Source organism: Fukomys damarensis, unplaced genomic scaffold, assembly GCF_012274545.1.
Source record: "Fukomys damarensis isolate Sample0158 unplaced genomic scaffold, DMR_v1.0_HiC HiC_scaffold_15, whole genome shotgun sequence".
Classification (NCBI taxonomy): Eukaryota; Metazoa; Chordata; class Mammalia; order Rodentia; family Bathyergidae; genus Fukomys; species Fukomys damarensis.
Genome location: NW_022900927.1, coordinates 21,432,204 through 21,455,957, shown reverse-complemented (window position 1 = coordinate 21,455,957; position 23,754 = coordinate 21,432,204). Strand labels below are relative to the sequence as shown.

General features: G+C 33.4%; 2 protein-coding genes across 2 annotated transcripts; both read left to right on the top strand.

Moving 5' to 3' along the window:
• Window positions 1-3,190: 3,190 nt before the first annotated feature.
• LOC104876686 (olfactory receptor 6C3-like) lies at window positions 3,191-4,127 on the top strand. The gene is given in 2 exon segments (XM_010644850.2): window positions 3,191-3,954; window positions 3,956-4,127. Coding segments are annotated over 2 exon segments (936 nt in total).
• A 7,900-nt stretch (window positions 4,128-12,027) lies between these two features.
• Window positions 12,028-18,541, top strand: LOC104876687 (olfactory receptor 6C1). Its single transcript, XM_010644851.1, is given in 4 exon segments — window positions 12,028-12,324; window positions 12,326-12,737; window positions 12,740-12,945; window positions 18,500-18,541. Coding segments are annotated over 4 exon segments (957 nt in total).
• The last annotated feature ends 5,213 nt before the right edge of the window (window positions 18,542-23,754 follow it).

The window sequence follows — 23,754 nt, the reverse complement described above, 5'->3', positions numbered from 1 at the left end:
TTATCAGCATGGTACTGGCAAAGCAAGAGACCTGAGGATCAGTGGACCAATTAGAAGACACAACTCCAGACATACTCCATTACCTCATCCTTGACAAAGAAGTCAACCATCTTCACTGGAGGAAACATAGCCTAACAGATGTTTGCTAAAAAACAAAACAAAACTGGATTTCAACTGCCACAGATTGAAACTAGACCCCAATCTTTCACCATTCACTAAACTAAAATTCAAGTGGATCAAAGATCTAAATATTAAAACAGAAATATTAAACTTACTGGAAAATAGGTTAGGTACAACTCTTGAAGACATTGGCATAGGAAAAGTTTTATGAACAAATCCTCAGTAGCATGAGAACTAGCACAGATAATCAACAACTGGGATCTCCTCTTATTAAAAAGCTTCTGCACTGCAACAGAAACCAGCAACAGAGCTAAGAGACAACCTATAATGTGGGAAAAGAATTTTACCAGATGCTTCTCAGACAAAGGACTATTATCCAGAATATATAAACAACTCAAAAAAATCAGGCCCAACCAAATATAAAGACCCAATTTAAAAATGGGCATATGAAATGAACAGACATTTCTCAAAGAAGTAAAAGCAACAAATAAATATATGAAAAAATGTTCCACATCACTGATCATTCAAGAAATGCATATGAAAACAACACTGAGATTCCACCTCATCCCAGATGGATGCTATCAAGAAATTAACCAATAGCAAATGTTGGTGGGGTTGTGGGAAGGCAGGAATCCTTCTCCATTGTTGGTGGGAGTGCAGACTGGTTCAACCACTATGGAAACCAATATGGAGATACCTCAAAGAACTAGGATTAGAGGTTCCATTTGACCCAGCTATCCCTCTGCTTTGTATCTTTCCAGAAGAATTAAAAGAATCATATCACAGTGATATATGCTCACCCATGTTTATAGTGGCACAGTTGGTAATAGCTTAAACTTGGAAACAGCTAATTTTTCTATAAAATGGAATAATACTCAGCCATAAATAATGAGAAATTAGAGTCATTCATAGAAAAATGGATGCATATTGAAGTCATACTCTTAAGTGAAGTAAATAAGTCACACATGTATAAATACCAAATAGTTTCTCTGGTGTAAAGAACTAAAACTGTAAATAAGATCCAAATGGTGTAACTGACAATGTGAAATAGGAAGGAAATGGCTAAAGGTGTAGGGTAAGTGGGAAATGTAGAGGAAAGTAAATAAGGGAAAATAAAAAATATGAGAAAACAAAGAAATGGAAACAAAGGTTTCATAAATAGGGAAGGTGGAGGAGGTGAAGGGAGGGCAGGGGTATTGGGAAAAAATGAGAACCAAGACCTGTCATGTAAAGGTACAAGATTCCAATAATGAATGTAACTGCTAAAGGTGTAGGGTAAGTGGGAAATGTAGAGGAAAGTAAATAAGGGAAAATAAAAAATATGAGAAAACAAAGAAATGGAAACAAAGGTTTCATAAATAGGGAAGGTGGAGGAGGTGAAGGGAGGGCAGGGGTATTGGGAAAAAATGAGAACCAAGACCTGTCATGTAAAGGTACAAGATTCCAATAATGAATGTAACTGTACTGTATCCCTAAAATGTACCAATAAATTCAATGAGAAAAAAAAAAACAATTAAAAGTAAGGTTTAAACTACTCTTTTTACTGTAAAGATACTGGTATTTTAGTTATTCATTTTGCTCTGTATTGGAAGAGATGTATAAATAAATAAAATATGAGAGTGAACTTCAAAGAATGATCCACAGTGGAGTAGGAGGTCAGTCCTCGATTAACCAACCCCTGAAGAATTCAGGACAAAATATCTCCTGAGTATACACAAAGCCTAACTGTAATTTAGGAAAATTAACTACAGGCAAAGGGAAATCAGGTTACTATATCAGCTGATCAGTAGGTATTTTTTTGCTTTTATCTCTCTGTCTGTCTTGTCATTCCAGAAAGATATGCCATGATCTCATTGCATTTCTTGAATTTATCTCTGCTTTCATCTTTTCTTTCTTCAGTTGAAATAAAAATAACATCAATTTACCTCTGTTATCATTGTCTAAAGCTGTGTCATTTTTGAGTAGTATTCTGTCTTTGTCTTATCTAGAGCATTGAAATGTTTTGCATTTAAGTATTTTAATACAATGTTTCTTGGAAATTTACTGAAAGAACTCTCAAACCTTTCTCACAGAAGAAGGGGATCAAAAGAAGGAGGGAAGGGAATAAAGGTGTGGGAAAATGGATTTAAAAATTAAGATATGTTATATATGCCATATAGGTTACATTTTACAGTTTAGTGGTTTCTATGAAAGCAAAGCCTGTAGAAAATTGTTTCTATTTTTGTTTGTGTTCAGGAAAAGAGGTGATTATATTTTGACTTCAAAATCTCCTTTTTGAGTTCCTTCTTTTCCTCAAATGGAATAACAAACAGAATAAAGTAACAATAAAAGCCCATTATTAACTTAAAGGGCATACCAAGTGATATAAATGCATTGATATGTTGTAGAACTATAAAACTGACCTCTGGCTCTGTGAGTTTCAATTAATTTGTCTAGCCTATGTTTTCTTTCAAGAAATCAACTTTAATCTTGTTTGCAACCAAGGCAACTTTTGTTCAATAGTTTTGTGACTAAAGCCACATCTAATTCTACAATTGTATTTTTAAAGTACATAAGAAGTACAAAAATTATCATTACTCTTAATAAGCTTAGTATCAACTTTCAATAGTAAGTTTTGGAAATTTGTAAAAGATAGCAGAACTAAAGCTAAAAGTTAGATATTTCAGTCCTAAAAAATAAAATGTTTGGAAATTGAAGAAGGAAGTCTCAATATTCAAGCTATAAGTATAATTTAAAAAAACTGTTGCAGAAATTTCTAATTCAAACTTACACTTCATGTATACAGAATGTGATTGTGTAGAGGTTTTATGTATGATCACTCATGAGAAGACTTTAAACATTGACCTGTGTATACAGGATTATTTTTTAACAGAGGATGAATCAGACATGCATTCTACTTTAATAAGAATGAGAAAACATTACAAAAATACTTAGGGAAAAATGGTCTATGGCTTTATTTCACTGGAGACAGTTCACATCATGTTTGAAATTTCAGTCTTTTCACATTCAACTTAATCATTCTTTTTGTTTTATTTTTCAGCAATAAATTTTTTGAATGAAAAAAATTGGTATGAGAAACCATACAATCATTACAGAGTTTGTGCTTTTGGGTGCATCAGACAACCCAAAACTTCAGGCTGTAATTTTTATCTTTTTATTTATAATTTACCTACTGAGTGTTTCTGGAAACCTAACGTTCATCATTCTCACCTTGTTAGATTCACAGTTAAAGACTCCTATGTACTTCTTCCTCCGGAACTTCTCCTTCTTGGAAATTACATTCACCAGTGTCTCTATTCCAAGATTCATGTGTTCAATAATTACTAAAGTCAAGACCATTTCCTATAACAACTGCTTAGCTCAGCTATTTTTCTTCATTTCCCTGGGTGTGTCTGAATTTTTTCTTCTCACTGCTATGTCCTGTGATAGCTATGTGGCCATCTGCAGGCCTTTGCATTACACCACCATCATGAATAAGAAAATCTGTACTCTTCTGGTCTTCATTTCTTATCTGGCAGGATTTCTGACCATTTTCCCACCACTCATGCTTATTCTCAAGTTGGATTTCTGTGCTTTCAATGTCATTGACCACTTCTCTTTTGACTATTTCCCCATCTTACAACCTTTATGCTCAGATACATGGTTTTTGGAAACGATTGGCTTTTACTTTGCCTTTGTTACTCTGCTCTTCACGTTGGCATTGGTGATGCTTTCCTACATAAGCATCATTAACACCATTCTGAGAATCCCTTCTGCTAGTCAGAGGAAAAAGACTTTCTCTACCTGTTCCTCTCACACTATTGTCATCTCCATCTCTTATGGGTGCTGCATATATTTATGTCAAGCCTTCAGCAAATGAAAGAGCATCACTGACCAAAGGAGTAGCTATTCTCAACACTTCCATTGCTCCCATGTTGAACTCTTTTATTTACACTTTGAGGAACCAGCAAGTAAAGCAGGCTTTCAAAATCTTTCTTCATAAATCACTGTCTTGTAGCAACAAGTGAAAATTATTATTAACAAGAATGAATGTAATCCTGAGGATCAATAATGGAATAAAAAAGTAAATGTCCTACTTTCCTCGGACTATGCATGTGATATTTATCTGTAGTGCTGAGCTCATGAGTTTGATCTTTCTTTGTAAACTGAAAGTAACTATGGTATGTCATTTTTTAGAAGTATGTGTAGTTTCCATGTAATCATTCATTTTCAGTTATGGATGGAAAATCACTCTTCTGATTATCATCATTATTATTATTATTTATTATTATTATTATTATTATTATTATTATTATTATTTACCAGGGATCAAAATCAGGACCTTGTGCTTGCAAGGCCAGTGGTGGAACCACTGAGGTAAATCCCCAGCCCCCTGATTATTATTAATAATAAAAATATTTTACCTTAACACTTTATAGCAGTAAACATTATTGTAATAAGATGACTTACATTTTGTGGTGTCTCCTATTATCATTTTCCTTTAAATATTATTATAGATGTATTAAATATCTGTAACACATTTCTCACATGATGTTTACATGGAACACTTCCTGTCTAATTCTTCCTATTAATCTGATGAATTTAGGCCTTTCCACTTAGAAGTACTTTGAAAGTCATAACATTCTCTATCATCAACATATGCTGGAAGCATATAACAAGTTTTATGTTTTATTTGTTTATCTCTACTTATTTTTTAAAATATATTAAAAGGTAAATGTTATGGTAGCCACCAATGCTGTAATAAAACCTGGAAATCTGATAGCTTTTCTAGTGAGAGCACTTATTCTGTGCCACTTGGGGGTTAGGTGCATTCTGTGCTATATCTTATTTAATTTCACACTTGTATTCCAAAATAAATTAGTTATCTCTTTTGTATAATGGGTAAGTTAATGTCCAGAAATAAAAACTTCACTAAATTCATTGAATAATAATAAGTTATATGGTATAATGATTTTATAAAAAAATAGTTTTTGAATTATTTTCTATTTTGATAACTTATACTAACAGCCTCTAACATTTTATCAGCTGCTTTCAGTCACTTACTTTTGTCAGGGCAAATACTGGCTTCTGATACTGTGTCTGGCATGTGAATTTTAAATTCTTCAATTACTATTGCCATTGAGCTATTATTCAGTACAAAGTGTAAATTGTGAATAGTAGTAAAAATTCTTTCATGAAGGTTGATTAAAAGTAATGTAGATAATGAATATACTTATACAATTTAATGGATTTTAGTTTTTAAAATGTCATGGAATATTGGATGTAGATCTACATTAGGTTAGGAGTTATGGTGGTGTTGTATTTGACTGGATCTCTGTCCCAGAAATAATGCTGAAGTAAGAAAAAAGTGTTGTCGTTTGTTTATTATTTTCTTCTGTCTCACTGGACACTGTCCTCTGTGCTTCTCTTTCCAATTCCATACTCACATGCATTATGTTTTTTATTCCTTTGTTTGGCATTCTTCTTTGGGCAAGTTTAATTCACTGAAGTAATCCCTTGAGTTTCTGGCAAAAAGAATGAATAAAATACGACCTTCGCACTACATAAAATCTATGTAGAAATGATGATGCCAAACAATTTTAAAATATTTTGTGGTATTATTTGTGTTATATACTTTTCTCTTTCCTCATTTTCTACAGTGAAACAAATATATCCACTTTGGTTAAAATGGAAAATTAAGACAAAAGCGTTGTAAATAAAAAAACTAAATCAGTTGAAGAGAGAGAATGTTCAACAGTGGCATTTACTTGTACTTTCACAATTTCATCCATTCTGATTATTTGTGCAACTATATGAAAGGTAGAGGTAAGTCAAACATATACAGAACAGTGCAAAATAAATTTCAGCATTGATTCAGCATAAATTTCAGAATTTACGGTTCATTTTCTGATCCTACTAAGCAGGATATATTGAAGTATTATTTTGATATTTGATATATGAAAATACATGAAATGGATACTAGCTCTTCTTTCATTACATCGATTTATTTATTTTCTATTTATTAAAAGGAGGAATGTACCATCTCTATGTCTCTGTGCTTCTGCAGATTATGAAGTTCTATGTTTAAAGGAAAAGTATAATTCTAGGTGGACTGACATTTGTTAGCCATACAAATGAAAAGATGTTACATGATCTCTGAGAGCCTCATTGCTTCATTTGGGATTAAGAATAAAAGTTTCCTACCTGTGTTTTAAGAGCTAAATGAGATATAATATAACAGGTTCCACACAGTGGAAAGTGTAATGCCATAAATGAGGAAAAGTATGCATGCCCTTTTTGAAGTTGGGAAATAATTCCAACTAAAAGAAAAAATAAATATAGGTATTCTTAGAGACTATGTGCCACACAATTTAGGGAGGGTATTGATTTTCTAATTTTATTTCATTCTCATTAAGATCCTTGAAATTTAAACTGCATTTTATTTTATTTTATTTTATTTTTTCTGGTACCAGGGATCGAACTCTGGTCCTTGCGCTTGCGAGGTAGGCAGCAGAGCCACTGAGCTAAATCCCTGGCCCACTAAAACTGCATTTTAAACAGAGAAAATGTAACTAAATAAATTAAGTAATTCACCCAAAGATTAAACTCTATTTTAAGACATGTTTGCATTTTAAAGATGTGTTTCTCTAATGACAAAGCCTTTATGCTTTCTGTGACACTAACTTAAATTTATGATGCCAAAAATAAGAAATTAATAAGGTTTTGACTTGGCAATTTTCTCATTAATCTATTTCTTCTTTCTTGATGAAATGATAGATGGCTATTTAACAAATATAAAGTATGAGGAAATGACTAGACATTTACCGAGAACACTTACACGTGTTACCATTTATAAAATTATTATTCAATATTATTTGATAACTTTGCTTTTCCCTTTCTTGTTTCTATACACACTCTATGAACGCTGAGGATTAAGCTTGTTCATAATTATTAAAATTAATAGATATAAACTATTCATTCTTCTCTAAGGAAAGTCAGGTCAAACATTTGTAAAACACATTAAAAAGAAGTTCTAGTAAAATGAGTCTGATAAGCTTTCAGGTGACTCTGCTGAAGAGTCTTTTCTTTCATTCAGGCTGAGAGACATTCTCGAAGGAACCCATGTGTCATGACCCAGGGTCTGAAATGCTTGCGCAGTGCCAGAAATGTAGTGAGTGTAATTAGAAAGCTGAGCCAAATATCGTCCACACTTTGCATTATGCAATTATCCTGTTCTCTAATGTATTAGTCTAAATCCAAAAAGGTCTTTAAACTCATAAGGTAGAAAGAAAAGTATGCCATGATCAAAAATGTATATTTAGCAGTTATGCTTTGTGAAAGTTGTCTAATGATTTATAAGGAGATTTAACTGAAGAAGAGAGCAATTGAGTAAATATTCAAAAACACCCTATGCTTTCAAAGTTATTGTTTTACTTAAAATATTATTAAAAACAAAAATAACATATATGTGCAAATCTATGCACCAGAAATAAAATAGAAGCAAATTCTCTTGTCACACTCTTCCAAAGTGTAGTAAGATCCAATAAATCTAATGTTTTGTGAAGCTTTGTTTCTTTGTTTCTTTCTTTCTTTCTTTTTTTTTTTTTTGGTATCTGGGATTGAACTCAGGATTTGTACTTGTGAGGTAGCACTGTGCCACTGAACTAAGTCCCTGACCCTTTATGAAGTTTTCTTTAAATTTTTATATTAATAAAATATAATTTCTTTTACACATCATCTGTTTTAAATTTACTCAATAAGGGAAGTATGTAAGTAACTTTTGTAAAGTAACTAATGTGGGGAAATACATCTTACAAAACAAATATAATACCAAGTACTATCTAGGCTGTATTCTACATATCACAAATTAGAGAACTGTGGCTAATTACAGATGTGATTCAATAACAAACTAAACATGAATTAGATGTTTCCTTTTGGCATTAAATTTTTGAATTAAATTAGTTAAATTAAATATTTGAATTAAATGTTTTTTCAACAAACTAAACATGAAGCAAATTTTTCCTTTAAACGTAATATAACAATTCTAGGAACTGAAATATGTTGAAATAGCTTGAATATCTAGTCCTAACATTTGCAAATGCATAGTGTAAGAGTAAAGTTCACAGAGATTTAAGTACAGCCTAAATGTGGTGAGTTAGGAAGATGTTGAGGTTTTCATGCATATTTACAGTGGGTAACATACCTAGTGTCATGGGAATAAGAGAAGAGCTGTTTAGATATGCTGTGTACTGCTCACAAAACTAGTAACAGTCTTATATTTTATGCTATTACTAATACATAAGTTATTACTAAGGTTGAGGTTATTACTAATGTAATAGCAGGGTAGAAATGGTGATGTCTATGGATATATAACATGCCTCAAATGCAGTGATCAAATCCTGGTAAGTGATGGTAGAAGTAGTGTGTGTGTGTGTGTGTGTGTGTGTGTGCACATGGTGATAAAATGTTGAGGCAGATACAAAACAGTGGGACAGGTGAATGCCATATACACAAGGTTAAAAAAAATCTAAAATTTATTGTACAAATGTGACAGATAACTGTACAATCAGGTAATTCCTATTCTATTTACTTTTTATTTAAGACATTACTTTTAACATAAAACACCATCCCAGAGGTTTAGCTCCTCCTAATCACAGAAGTTTAGCTCAGTGGTTAGGAATACTTTCTCTATAAAACAAGTCTATATAGCTTTCATTAAATGATAATAATTCTTTCCAAATGCTTTGCATAAATTAATTTATTTTAGAAAATATATGGCATTGACTTATCTATGGAAGAAACTACATAGATGAAATAACTGGTCACAGAGCATTAAGTGATTTCAGACCCAGTATGTGGAATAATCAAAACTAGATATTCTCACTTTTTCTTATGGACATAAACTATGGCAATATCATTAAAGCTGTGTTTATTTAAAAAGGGAAAATCAGTAAAACTTATCCACATCATTTAAATAAAACTACTAAAATAGTTTTCTTGAATTCTTATTTATCTCTTTAACTGAAGACATTTCTCAAATATTCATAACAATAATATTATTAGAACAAATACAGGAAAACAAAAATAGGTTGAGCAGGAATCAGAGAGATTAATATCATGCAAGTTTGCAAGACATTCACATGCACTACATCTCAGGCTTAGGCTTTGCACCTCACATTGTTTTGTACATTTTTCTTTCTTCTATTTCTGACATTCGAGGTGCTCCTGGCAAGGATTCAGTATATCTGACTTCTCATGTGGGAGCAATGGGAGTTAGAAAAGCTGTGATGTGTTAGCAAAAATTGACATGACTAAGGACAAAATGGTCACCTTTTAAAAATGACATATCTTTTCCATTTTTGATAATTTCAGGTGTAATAAAATTTTTAAACACAAAAAAACTACACAAAGGGGAAAATGTAGATATTGAAGCAATGACATGTAGGTGATTCTATCTGAAAAGAAATCTTAAAGGTAAGAGGTAATATTTGGACAGAGAAATATATTCTCACAAACTTGCTCCTTTCAAATTGTAGAATATCATTTTTTAAAATTTTTTTATCATCCATACTTATTATACAAACTAATAGAGTTCAGTATGATATATTCATAATATGCATTGATCATATTCAACCACCTTTCTCCCACCTTCTTGCTCCCACCCGTGAATCCTTCTCAATGCCTATTAATAACTATTCTACTTGCAGCTTATTTTTTAGTATCCCTATACCAGAGAAAACAAGTGAAACTTCTCTTTCTGTGTCTGGCTTTTATCATTTAATGCCATGTCCTTCAGTTCCATCCCTTTTGTCATAAATTGCAGAGATATTTTTTGTGAGTAATACTCCATCATGTGTGTATAACATGTTTCCTTTATCCATTATCTGTTGCTTGACATATAAGCTCATTTAATACTTTGGATAGGCTTGGTAATGTTATAATAAACATAGGCAAATTGTTTTGAGCTCTTTATATATTCTAGAAAGTAGCCCTTTGTCTGAGGAGCAGCTGGTAAAAATTTTTTCCCACATTGTAGGTTGTCTCTTAGTTCTGTCGATGGTTTCTTTTGCAGTGCAGAAGATTTTTAATAAGATGAGATCTCCGTTGTTGATTTTTTTTCTGCTAGTTCCCGTGCTACTGAGGATTTGTTCATAAAATCTTTTTCTATGCCAATGTTTTCAAGAGTTCTGCCTAACATAATAGTATATAAGATCCTAATGATATAATGGATAGTGTGAAATAGGAAGAAAGGTGATAAAGGTGTAGGGAAAGTGGGAAGGGTAGGAGAAATCTAATAAGGGAAAAGAAAAAATATGAGAAAATGAAAAAATGGAAATGGAGTGTTTGTAAAGGGGGAGGGGAGAAGGGCTGAAGGGAGGGCAGGGACAAGGGGAAAAAATGGGAACCAAGACCTGTCATGTAAAGGTACAAGATCCCAATAATGTATGTAACTGTACTGTATACCTAAAATGTACCAATAAACTCAATGAGGAAAAAAAATAAAACGAAACTGGTAAAAACAAATAAATGTAGGCATACAGATATTTCTCTTGTGCACTGATTTCCTCTGGACATACACAAAGGAATAGGATAACTGTATCATATAGTAGTTCTATTTTTAGTTTTTTTGTGAACATCCATACTGTTCTTCCTAATATCTATACAAATTTGCATTTTAACCAATAATGTGTAAAAGGTCCTTTTTCTTCATATTCTGTCCAGAATTTATTTTTCTTTTTTGACAATACATTCTCTAATTGAAGTGAAATGGCAAGGCATTGGAGTTTGGATACTAAACTATTCTTTAACATGTCTTAATTAAAGAATATTTCTCTTCAAGAAAGGAAATTAAAGGATCATATGTAAGAACTAAAGTCTCACTTCCACTCCACGGAGCGTGGACAGCCGAAAGGCCTCCACGAGGCTGGGCCCTCTTTTTTGACAATACATTCTCTAATTGAAGTGAAATGGCAAGGCATTGGAGTTTGGATACTAAACTATTCTTTAACATGTCTTAATTAAAGAATATTTCTCTTCAAGAAAGGAAATTAAAGGATCATATGTAAGAACTAAAGTCTCACTTCCACTCCACGGAGCGTGGACAGCCGAAAGGCCTCCACGAGGCTGGGCCCTAACACCCAGCGAGACTCCGGGAACACGACAGAGAACCGAGAAACCCAGGAAGGAACACACCAGCCTAGATGGTAAAAGACCTTTATTAGTCTGGCCAGACGGCACTCCCGGAACCAGGTGGCTCAGAGAGGCAACTGCTCAGGGGCTGAGGTACTTTTTATAAGGTTTTACTAAACAAAGAGTCAGGGAATTCACAGAACAAGACTGCAAACACATTGCTTATCTTATGCAGGAAATGTTCTAGGGTCACCTTTTGTCAAACCATTTGCCCCTGGGCGGGCTGTTAACCAAGGTAGCAATTAGCATATGAAGAAGCACAGTCTGGCCTATTAGCATGGAGTCCCTTTGTGAAGACTAGTGGAAAGGATTGTAAGCACAGTAAGGGGGTCAGGGGGTTAGTTTCCTGCTATCCCTTAGGGGGTCTGGTTTATGACATGTCTGGCATCCTGCGTTGGTTACCCAGACTCAGGATGCCCTGTCTTGATCAAAGTCCTAAGACATTACCTTTGTTTACTCATACCAAGTTTACATACACTTCCTCTAATCTTATCTGTAGATAGGAGGGAGCGGAGTAGATTGGAATGTACTTTGTTATATGCAGACTCTCTAGGGCCTACACAGTGGTTGGGGTCCTACACATGGTCATTATCGGGTGACTTTAAATTTCCCTAGAATGTGGGCATGGTACACTATTTCAGCACAATCCAAGCTCCCACTCTTGGATACTTATTACTCCTCAAGCTTATCCTTTCACCTATAGGTTTGGCAAGAGAAAAAGAAATCAGCAACTAAAGAATGAGAAACCATTCAGAAATAACAGAGTTTATCCTCTTGGGCTTGTCTGATGACCCGGAGCTCCAGGTTGTCATCTTTATATTTCTCTTTATCACCTACATGCTCAGCATCACCGGGAACCTGGCCATCATCACCCTTACCTTGCTGGATTCCCACCTCAAGACCCCCATGTATTTCTTCCTAAGGAACTTCTCCTTATTAGAAGTTTCATTCACAACTGTCAGTATTCCTAAATTTCTGGGCACCATTATTTCAGGAGATAAATCCATTTCCTTTAATAACTGTGTAACTCAGTTGTTTTTTTTTCATTCTCTTGGGAGTCACAGAATTTTACCTTCTGGCTGTCATGTCCTATGATCGTTATGTTGCCATCTGCAAACCTCTGCATTACTTGACCATCATGAATCAAAAGGTCTGCATGATACTTGTCTTTGCTTCCTGGCTGATTTCATTCTTGATCATCTTTCCTTTGCTCATGTTGCTCTTACAGCTCGATTACTGTAGGTCCAATATTATTGACCATTTTACTTGTGATTATTTTCCTCTGCTGCAACTTTCTTGTTCAGACACAAAATTCCTGGAGATAATGGGATTTTCCTGTGCTGTGTTTACTCTTATGTTCACTTTGTCATTAATATTCCTATCCTATGTATATATTATCAGAACAATTTTGAAGTTTCCTTTTACTATTCAGAGGACAAAAGCCCTTTCTAGTGCTCATCCCACATGATTGTCATTTCTATATCTTATGGCAGCTGCATTTTTATGTATATTAAACCTTCTGCAGAAGAAAGAGTATCTTTAAGCAAGGGAGTTGCTGTGCTAAATACCTCTGTAGCCCCCATGCTGAAACCCTTTATTTATAGCCTAGGGAATCAGCAAGTCAAGGAAGCCTTCAGGAATATGACAAGGAAGACCATATTTTTTTCAAGTGCTTGAAATGACTTGGTGTCATGCATTAGGGTCACGTTGAGGGGCAATTGTAAAAAGTATGAAACTTCAGGAGCCCTTTCAAATTCCTTTGGTGCTCATCATCCTTGCTCATTCTACCCTTTGCTAACAGTTTATAAGCATTTTTTAAATATATATTTTCATTAAATTTACCTTTCGTGTGCTTCTGACACTCCATTTTCTGATGCTTGTTTATTGCAACAATATAAACAATATAATTTTATAAATAAAATTGTATCGAGTTTTGTTCAATGGGAAAAAAACTCTAGAAACAGCAGAAATAATATCCAGAAACAGGAAATAAATTTTATAAGTATACCTATATTTTGTATAATTTTATGATTTTTATTTATTCTTTAGAAATCCCTTTTACTATCTTACAATTTCTCTAGGAACTCATTTTAAAATGAAATATGAATGAATAAAACTTGTTGGTCCCTTTAATATATTTTCAAATAATTTGTCTAGTGATAATTATATTCATTAATACACTTTAGGTGTAGGTGTTAAATATACCTTATTAAAATCCCAATAATCACTCAATACATATATAAGTAGATACATAAGCATAATATATACAATGTAGAAAATAGAAGAGAAATAGGCATTAGGTATGGGAAATTTTTTCTGAAATTCCATCATATTCTTTTTCAAACTAGTACAAAACTTGAGAAGGGTAATGTGTGTATGTGTGTGTGTGTGTGTGTGTGTGTGTGTGTGTGTGCGTGCATGCATGTGTGCAAGAGACAGAGACAGAGACAGGAAAACAGAGAAAGAGAAGTACAAACAAGAATTATGGATATTAAAATATAATCTAAATTTCATCAACCACATTTATGTAATAGAAAACTTGCTATAATTCTTATGAGTGGAGCAACATTCTTAATGACTGTTATCCATTAAATATAAAATTTGCTGGAAAGTAAAGTGAAAGGCATTTAAAAAGACTCAGCATCATAGAGAAAAGCAATGAATGCTCTCTAATTTTATTCCTTCTTAAATTAAATTAATTTAATTAATTTTAATTAAGAAATATTTATTTGGCAAACCTGAAACTCTATGACCTTAAAGGATATATTCCCCATCCATGAGTTAAGTATAAATAACAAATGTGTAAATCATAAACCATAATTAATAATATTACTAGTAATCTAGAAAATATTATTCAAAATCTGATATTATTATAAATGTTTAGATTAAGATTTTTATTTTGGTTTAGGTTTATTTTAATCTTACATTATTGCCTTTTCTCTTTTAATTTCCTTTTTAGTTTTATTTTAGGATTCCCTGTTTTTAATGTTCATAGAGAGATTTCTTTAACTGAAATACCGAATAGTTTCTCTGGTGTGAAACACTATAATAGTACACAGGATCCTAATGAGATAATTAATAATGTGAAATAGGAAGTAAAGGGCTAAAGGTGTAGGGAGAGTGGGAAGGGTGGGGGAAAGGTAATAAGGGAGAGGAAAAAAATATGAGAAACTGAAAAAATGGAAATAAAGATTTTGTAAATGGGGAGGGGAGGAGCAGGTGAAGGGAGGTCAGGAATAAGGGAAAAAATGAGAATCAAGACCTATCATGTAAAGGTACAGGATCCCAATAATGAATGTAACTGTATTATATACCTAGATTATACCAATAAATACAATAAAAGAAAAAAATATTTTTATTTTGGTAAGAACAGTTAAAATAATATATACCCATTTTAACAAATTTCTAAGAATATGATATTATGTGATTAACTATGGGTATGTTGTTGTATAACAGATCTCTAGAGTTTATTCATCTTGCATAACTGAAAATTTACGTCCTTTGAATATTAACTCCTTCTCCCCTTCTAAAAATGTGAAAATGCCAGTCTCCTTTCTGCTGCTATGAATTTAACAATTTTGATACCTTCTATAGGCAAAACTGCTCAGTACATGACCTTCTGTTACTGGCTTATTTAACTTAATGTAATACCTCCCAGGATTATTTGTAGTATACAGTACATTACAGTACAATTATTTTTTTTGTTCAGGTCAAATAGTGTTCAATATATATGTCATTTTCCTTATCCATTCATGCCTCAATGGATATTTGGGTTTTTTACATATTTTGGCTATTGTGTATAATGTTATGATAAATATAAGCATAGCCCTATTTCTATATAAGCTTAATTTCAAATCTTTTGGGTGGATACCCAAATTTGGGATCTCTCAGTCATAAGGTAGTTCTATTTTTAATTTTTAAAAAACTTCCATAGTGGCCGGGCCACTTTTCAGTCTCACTGGCAGTATACAATGATTCCAATTTCTCCATAATCTTATCATACTTATTATATTCCATTTCTCAAATAATAGTTTTCCTAACAGGAATGAGATACTTCTTTGTAGCTTTGATTTCATTTTTCCTGATGATTAGTAATGTTGACTATATTTCCATGTACCTGTTGGCTGTTTTACACCATCTTTGGACAAACATGTATTCAATACATTGTGGGATCCTTGGGTAATTTGTTTTTATTCTTTTTAGTTGAATAAATTTCATATATATTTTTGACACTAATCCTTTATGCAATACTGATGGTAAAGTCAGACATGTCATATCCATCATTTATTTGTCCATTAAATATCTCTTTTAAATCTGAATTCAACCTTCTATGTATCTTATTACTTATTAACTATTTGAATACATGGATATTCTTTTTTTTAAGGAACAACATATCTTACATGCTTGTAAACCAAAAATAAAATTTAAATGGAGTCTTCCATCTAACCCTGATATTGTGAGAAATTGCAAATAATAACATATTTAGATAGTACTGTATTCTGGGTAGTGCCCAGCAGATGTCTTCCAAGACAGCTTTCTGATGAAGTGGTGAAAGGATAATTACTTTCAGGTAAGTTTGTGCCATTTTCCTGTTCAAAAATCCTACATTAAAATTTCTTTACAATCTATAAAGAAAGTTTGTGATAGGAAATTGAAAAGCCCACACACATGGATGAAAATTTAGCTGGCAATTATTAGAGCAGTTGAAGGAAGATATCACCTTGAGAAGCACAGTGCATTACAGATGGAAATTTTCTCTGTAATCCAGGGATAGATTGAGCTTTGCACTTTTGAGGTCAGTAATCACGGAAATGCATCCCACTTTCCAGCTAGAGAATCTGTGACTACAGGATTACATTTTTCACCTTTGTGTCATCAAGGAAATTAACAGTACCTTTATAAAAGTATGCTTTAACTAATATTTTTGTTTAGGTTTGACCATGTTCCATGTACCAGATGCTATGACTACCTTTTGATACCTGAAGCATTCAAATTAGTGTAAATAACTTCGAAGAAGTTTCATTGAGGGAAATCAATTACCAACAAAGACAAACACAATCTCTAAAACAGATACATCAGATAAGAGTGCCCAGAATTTACTTTAAAAAGTAAACATTTTCTAATGTTAGACTTAAGAGTAAGAGGAATTTGTAGAACAGCCACTTCTTCATTTTGGTTTATCCCCCATGTCAATCATTTTATTTAACTTTATGGGTAATAGAGTTTATTAGTCTGGGGATAAAAAAGAGATTTATTATGAGGGATTGACTAGTGCAGTCATGGTAGCCAAAGACCTTTGAGTGGTTATCTTCAAACTGGAGGCCTAGGAAAGTCAGTGGTGTACATTCAACCCATGGCCAGAGTTCCAGGAGTGAAAGATCAATTGTTTAAGTTGTAGTCTGACTCCAAAGGCCTAGGTACTGTTGAAGGGCAGGAGTGATGGAGTTCTCAGTTCAGGTCACATGAGAGAGAAAATTCATACTTCCTCTACCTTTTAGCCCTTAAGGGACAGAACTGTATCCACTCAAAATAGGGAGGATCATCTTCAGTCAGTGGACTAAATGAAATTCTCATGCCTTCTGCAAACACTCTCACAGACACTCCTGCCGTTTGGTTATCCTGTAGCCCACCCAGGTTGGCATATAAAATTAAATATCACACAAAACACATCCTGCTAGACCCAAGTCAAGCAGAAAACCCCAGAAGACTGCTTGAATAAATTTCAAAAATAGTTGAGAACTTATAAATTAAACCACCAACTATTTATAGTTTATGACATGAACCAACTCTGAATATGATATGTAATACAAGCTATAGAGTCATATAAACTTACTGGAGGTTCTGATAGTAACACAGAAAATAAACTCTATTTTGTTCAACTTAAAGATATTCTTGACTTTTCCTGACTCAGTTACGCTAGTTTCTGTTACCTAAGTATATTTAATTCCTACATCCATACGTCACTATTTAGGTGAAAAAGTTCTAAATATCTGAATGAATCCTTTATTTATCTCTGCTGCAATAATCCAGATAGTAGTCACCCTAGTCTATGTATTTTTGCTGATTTTTATGACATTTTTACAATCAAACAAACTTAAATTTTTACTCATTATATTTATAATTAATTATTTTTCTCCACACCAGTTCATGTGGTTTAGGGTCTTTGCCACATTTCTCACCTACTTTCTCAAGCAGCTAATTCAGTGCTTGATATGAGTTTGCATCATAGAAATAATGAAAGAAGGAAAACAATCTTTATTTGTCAATGTATGTACAGAGGTGCCAAGAGAAACTAAAAACAGTAGTAATCTGTAAATAGTAGTATTAAAAAATTATCTGTACTCATACACATGGTAAATAAACAGTTTTAATATCATTGTTTAAAAATAGTGACATTATACCATTTGGATCTTATTTACACTTTTAGTTATGACCTTAATATGCATCTGTGAATGACTCATTTCTCATTCATTATGGCTGAGTAGTATTCCATTTTTGACAATATGAAATAGGAAGAAAAGGACTAAAAGTGTAGGGGAAGTGGGAAGGGGAGGGGAAAGGAAATAAGGAAAAAGAAAAAATATAAGAAAATAAAAAAATGGAAACAAAGTCTTTGTAAATAGGGAAGGGTGGAGAGGGTAAAGGGAGGGCAGGGGTATGGGGAAAAATGAGAACCAAGATCTGTCATATAAAGCTACAAGATCCCAAAGATGAAGGTAACTGTACTGTATACCTAAAAAGTACCAATAAACTCAATGAGAAAAAAATAATAACATTTTGGGGAAATGTTTGCAACAAGTTTGGAGTTTCTCTTATTCTTACTATGCATACAGATAAAGCAATCAGGAAATAAAAGTCCTTATTTCTATAAACCTTACATAATTTTGAGTAGCTACAAATGAATGGATCACTAGGTAGGAGGAAGCAAAAGAAAACTAAAATATTTAATAAACATGAGACTCTTCATTGCTAATAATGATGCGTGTTCCCTAGAGAGTGTATTATAACAAAGTGCTAAAAAGAACAGTAGCTAAATATGGGGTTTTAGTACTTTTCTGTTAAAGTCTGAGGGCACTGTGGAGTTTTGTGCTTTGTAAACTGAAATTAAAAAGAACACCTCCCACCTTCAAAGTCTTATACTGAGGATAATTGACATTATAGTGGTAAGAAAAACTAGGCAAAGAAATGAAAGCTTATGTAAAAATGCAACTGTCTTATTAAGAATAACAAGTCTGTGTACAAGTTATCATAAAAAAGGATTGTATACATTCCTGACATTTATATATTCTTTCTTATTTTTCATACAGTTTATTGGTACTTCTTAGGTATATAGTAATTCATCATTGTGATGTCATTCATCATTGTGATGTTGTGCTTTTACATGATATGTCTTGTTTCTTATTTGTTTCCCCACACCCCTGCCCTTCTTTCACCCCCTGTACCTTTCCTATTTGCAAAAACTTTGTTTCAATTTTTTCCTTTTCTCATGTTTTTTCTTTTTCCTTCTTACCTTCCACTACCCTTCCCACTTCCCCTACTCTTTTGGATCTTTTCTTCCTATTACACAATATCATTTATACATGTTGATCCTTATTTAAACTTTTAGTTTTACACACCAGTTAAACTATTCAGTATTTACACATGTGTGTCTTATTTATTTCACTTGAGTGTGGCATCAGTATGCATCCACTTACCTATAAATGACTCTAGTTTCTCACTCTTTATGGCTGAGTAGTACTCCATTTTATAGAAAAAAATACATCTTCTTTATGAACACATCTTCTCCAACTGATTGGGTTAGACTCTAGTTTCACTCTTTATGGCTGAGTAGTACTCCATTTTATAGAAAAAAATACATCTTCTTTATGAACACATCTTCTCCAACTGATTGGGTTGTTTCCAAGTTTAAGCTATTAAAAACTGTGCCACTATAAGCATGGGCGTGTATATATCACTGTGGTATGATACTTTTAATTCTTTTGGAAAGATACCCAGCAGAGGGACAGCTGGGTCAAATGAAACCTCTAGTCCTAGTTTTTGAGGCATCTCCACATTGTTTTCCACAATGGTTGCACCAGTCTTAACTCCCACCAACAATGGAGCAGGGTTCCTTTCTTCCCACAACCCCACCAACATTTGTTATTGGTTGATTTCTTGATAGCAGCCATTCTTTGTGGGGTGAGGTGAAATCTCAGTGTTGTTTTCATCTCCATCTCTTGAATGATCAGTGATGTGGAACATTTTTTCATATATTTATTTGCTGCTTTTACTTCTTTGAGAAATGTCTGTTCATTTCAGATGCTCATTTTTTAATTGGATCTTTACATTTGGGGGGCCCTGTTTTTTTTTTTTTTTTTAGTTCTTTATATATTCTAGGTAATAATCCTTTGTCCAAGGAGCAGCGGGCAAATTTTTTTTCCCACATTGTAGGTTGTCTCAGTTCTGTTGATGGTTTCTTTTGCAGTGCATAAGCTTTTTAATGAGATCCCAGTTGTTGATTCTTTGTGCTAGATCCCATGCTACTGAGGATTTGTTCATAAAGTCTTTTCCTGTGTCAATGCCTTTGAAAGTTCTGCCTAACTTATCTTCCAGCAAGTTTAGTATTTCTGTTTTAATATTTAGATCCTTAATCCACTTGGATTTTAATTTAGTGCATGGTGAAATATAGGGGTCCAGTTTTAATCTGTGGCAGGTTGAAATCCAGTTTTTCCAACACCATTTATTAAAGAAGCTATCTTTCCTCCCCTGAGGATGGTTGGCTCCCTTGTCAGAGATGAGGTGGCTGAGTACATCTGGAGTTGTTTATGTATCTACCAGTCTATTCCACTCATCCTCAGATTGTTTTCTTTGCCAGTACCATGCTGTTTTTTATCACAGTGGCTTTTTGGTATAGTTTCAAATTGCAGTTTGTGATACCCCCTGCCATGTCTCTGTTGCCTAGAATTGCTTTTGCTATTCTAGTTCTCTTCTGATTCCAAATGATTTTGGATTATTTTCTTTATTTCTGTGAAATATAATGTTGGAATTTCAATAGAGATTGCATTGAATCTGTATTGCAGTTTTGGTAGTATGGCTATTTTCACTATGTTTATTCTTCCTACACAGAAGCAGAGGATATCTTTTCACTTTCTTATATTCTCTTTGATCTCTTTTTTCAGAGTGCTGTAGTTTACAGTGTAGAGAGGGTTTTTGCTTCTTTCATTAGACTGATTCCTGGATACATCTTTTTTTTGGGGGGATGCTATTGTGAAAGGAATTGTTTCCCTAATTACTCTCTCAGTGAATCTGTTATTTGTGTGCAAGAAGGCTATTAATTTTTTAGTGTTGACCTTGTAGCCAGCTACTCTGCTGAGAGTGTCAATTACATGTGGAAGTCTTTTGGCAGAGTTTTTGGGGTATTCTATGTAGAGTATCATATCATCAGCAAACAATGGCAATTTAACTTCTTCCTTTCTATCTTTATTGCTTAATATTTTTCATGCCTACTTGCTGTGGCTAATGTTTCTGGAACTATATTGAATAGGAGTGTTTATAGTGGATATCCTTCTCTTGTTCATGATTTCAGAATGAAGGTTTTCAGTTTTGTCCATTTAATATGATGTTGGCTGTTGGTTTTTCATAGCCTTTATTAAGTTGAGATATAGACCATCTATTCCAATTTTCTGCAGGGTTTTTATCATGAATGGGAGTTGAATTTTGTCAACTGATTTTTCTGCTTCTATTGAGATGATCAGATGGTTTTTGTCCTTGACTCTGTTAATATAGTGTATTACATTTATTGGTTTACATATGTTGAACCATCCTTGAATTGCTGGAGTAAATCTGACTTGGTCAGGGTGTATGATCTTCTTGATGACCCTCTGTCTTCTGTTTGCATTATCTTAGTGAGGATTTTTGCATCTATGTTCATTAAAGAGATTGGACTATACTTCTCTTTTTTGGTTGGATCTTTCTCTGGTTTTGGAATCGAAGCAACACTTGCTTCCAGGAATGAATTTGGAAGTATTGCTTCCCTTTCAATTTCACTGAAAAGTTTAGAGTAGTGGCAGTAGTTCTTCTCTAAATGTCTTGAATTCAGTAGTGAAGCCAACAAGACCTGGGCTTTTCTTTGTTGGTAAATTTTTAATTATATTTTTAATCTCACTGAGTGTATTTGGGGTGTTTAGAATTTTTATATCCTCTTTGTTCAATTTTGGTAATTCATAAGTATCAAGAAATCTGTCCATTTCTTCTGTGTTTTCCATTTTATTATAGTACAGTTTCTCAAAGTAGGTGTTGATCCTCTGATCTGTCTATCTGTGATAGCGGAGTATTTAGGTCCCCCACTACAATTGTATTAGTGCTTATTTGGCTTTGCATGTCCCTTAATATTTGTTTTGTATAGCTGGGGCATTAGTATTTGGTGCATATATATTTATGATTGTCATCTCTTCCTCTGGTATTGTTCCATTTATAAGGATGAAGTGACCTTCTTTGTCTGCCTTAATTAGTTTTCATTTGAAATTTACCATTTCTACAAATAAGATAACTACTCCTGCTCATTTCTGGGTTCATGTTTCATGGAGAACTGTTTTCCATCCTTTTACTTTCAGTCTATGAGTTTCTTTTTGAACTAGGTGCATTTCTTGTATACAGGATATTGTTGCGTTTTGCTTCTTAATCCATTCTCCCATTCTGTTTCTTTTGATTTGCAAATTGAAGCCATTAACATTGATGGTTATTACTGATATTTATTGACTTATCATTGTCATGTTGTTTTCCTTTTGTTGGCTCTTTTTAATTATTCCCCCCTCCCTTCAATTTCTTGCCTTTCTGTTAAATATTTTGCTTTGCTCTTTTGATCCTATTGGAGTTGTGACCTTCATTGTCTTTTTCTAGGATATTTTTAAAAATTGTTTAGAGTGCTGGTTTTGTATTCTTGAAGTTTCTCAGGTGTTCTTTGTCTTGGAAGTATCTCATTTCCCCATCCATTTTGAAAGATAGTTTAGTTTTGCAGGATACATCAGTCAGGTTGAAGGTTGTTTTCTTTTTAGGCTTGCAATACCTCACTCCAGGCTCTCCACTTGAGGGTTTGTGTTGGAATGTCTGCTCTGTTTCTGATGGGTTCCTTTGCATGTGATTTGTTTATTTTCTCTAACTGCTTGCAGTATTTTGTTCTATTGTATTTCCAGGATCTTGACTATTATGTGTAGTTGTTCTTTCTTTCTTTTTTATCCTATATGCCTATCTTATCTGTATTCCAAGTTCTTTTGCTCTGTTTGGGAAATTTTCTATCATTAATTCTGTGAACAGTTTATTTATGTCATTTGTACTTTTTCGTGAATGCCTATAAATCTTATATTATTCTTCTTTGTGTCATCTAGGAGCATTTGGATTGATTTCTCATGGTTCCTTACTATTTTTAAGAGATCTGTCTTTTCATGGTCACTGAATGGCATCTTGTCTTCTATGCGTAATATTCTGTGTTTTGACTGTCTCAGTCTACTGTGGATACTTTCAATAGAGTTTTTAATCTCCTGGATATCAATTTAAATCTTTTTCATGGATTCCATTTCTTTCCTATGTTGTACATTTCTGGTTTTGATATCTTTCCTATGCTGAGCATTCATGGCTTGCATCATAGTCTTGAACTCATCTAGTTTTTTAGCTATTTTTCTTCTTGAGACTCTAATCATATATTTTATTCTGCTCATCATCTCTGTCATTATTGTTATTATTTTTGTTTTGAGTTTTTCTAGAACCTCATTCATCTGTTTTGTTACTTCCTGTACTATTAGTTCAGGGTGTCCAGGTGGTTGATTATCAGACTTTTTCACTTTGTTGCCCCCAAAATTTGCCATTGGTAGGCTGGAAGACTTGATTTTTGTCTTGCATGAATGTCTTTTCATTTCTATTACTGTTGTTGCTACACTCCTTGGTTTAATTCCTGGTTGATACTTCAATATTGCCTATTGTAAGTATCTTTGTTGCTTGTATTTAGAAAATTTAGGATTGCTTCTCAGAGGTATCTTCCAGATATAACTTCTTTTGAGTCTCTAATGACTCTGGGGCAGTCTTATTTTCATTATACCAGGAAAGATAACTGATTAGCAATCACAACACTAGTGCAAGTGATACAATCAGCAACAACAATAGAGTCAAGCACAGCTTAGAAAATTACAATTTGTGTTAGTTATCAGTCTAGCACCTTTAACCATGTGAAATAAATCAAAATCGCAGGCTAGCCCAAAATATGTTTATAGTGAATAAACTGTTCAATATAATAACCTTACCCTTTGGGATTGGGACTTAGAAGGAGTAAGCCCTCTTACTGTTCTTCACTTCTGCTCTATCTTGTGGAGTTCAGGACAATGGCATTTAAGAACCACTGTGCCTCTGCAGTGTGGATCCAGGATCTGGAACCACAAGAAGGCCAGCGGCAGGGGTTGGGGGTGTGCACAGCTACAGTCCTCACTGTTGGCTCTC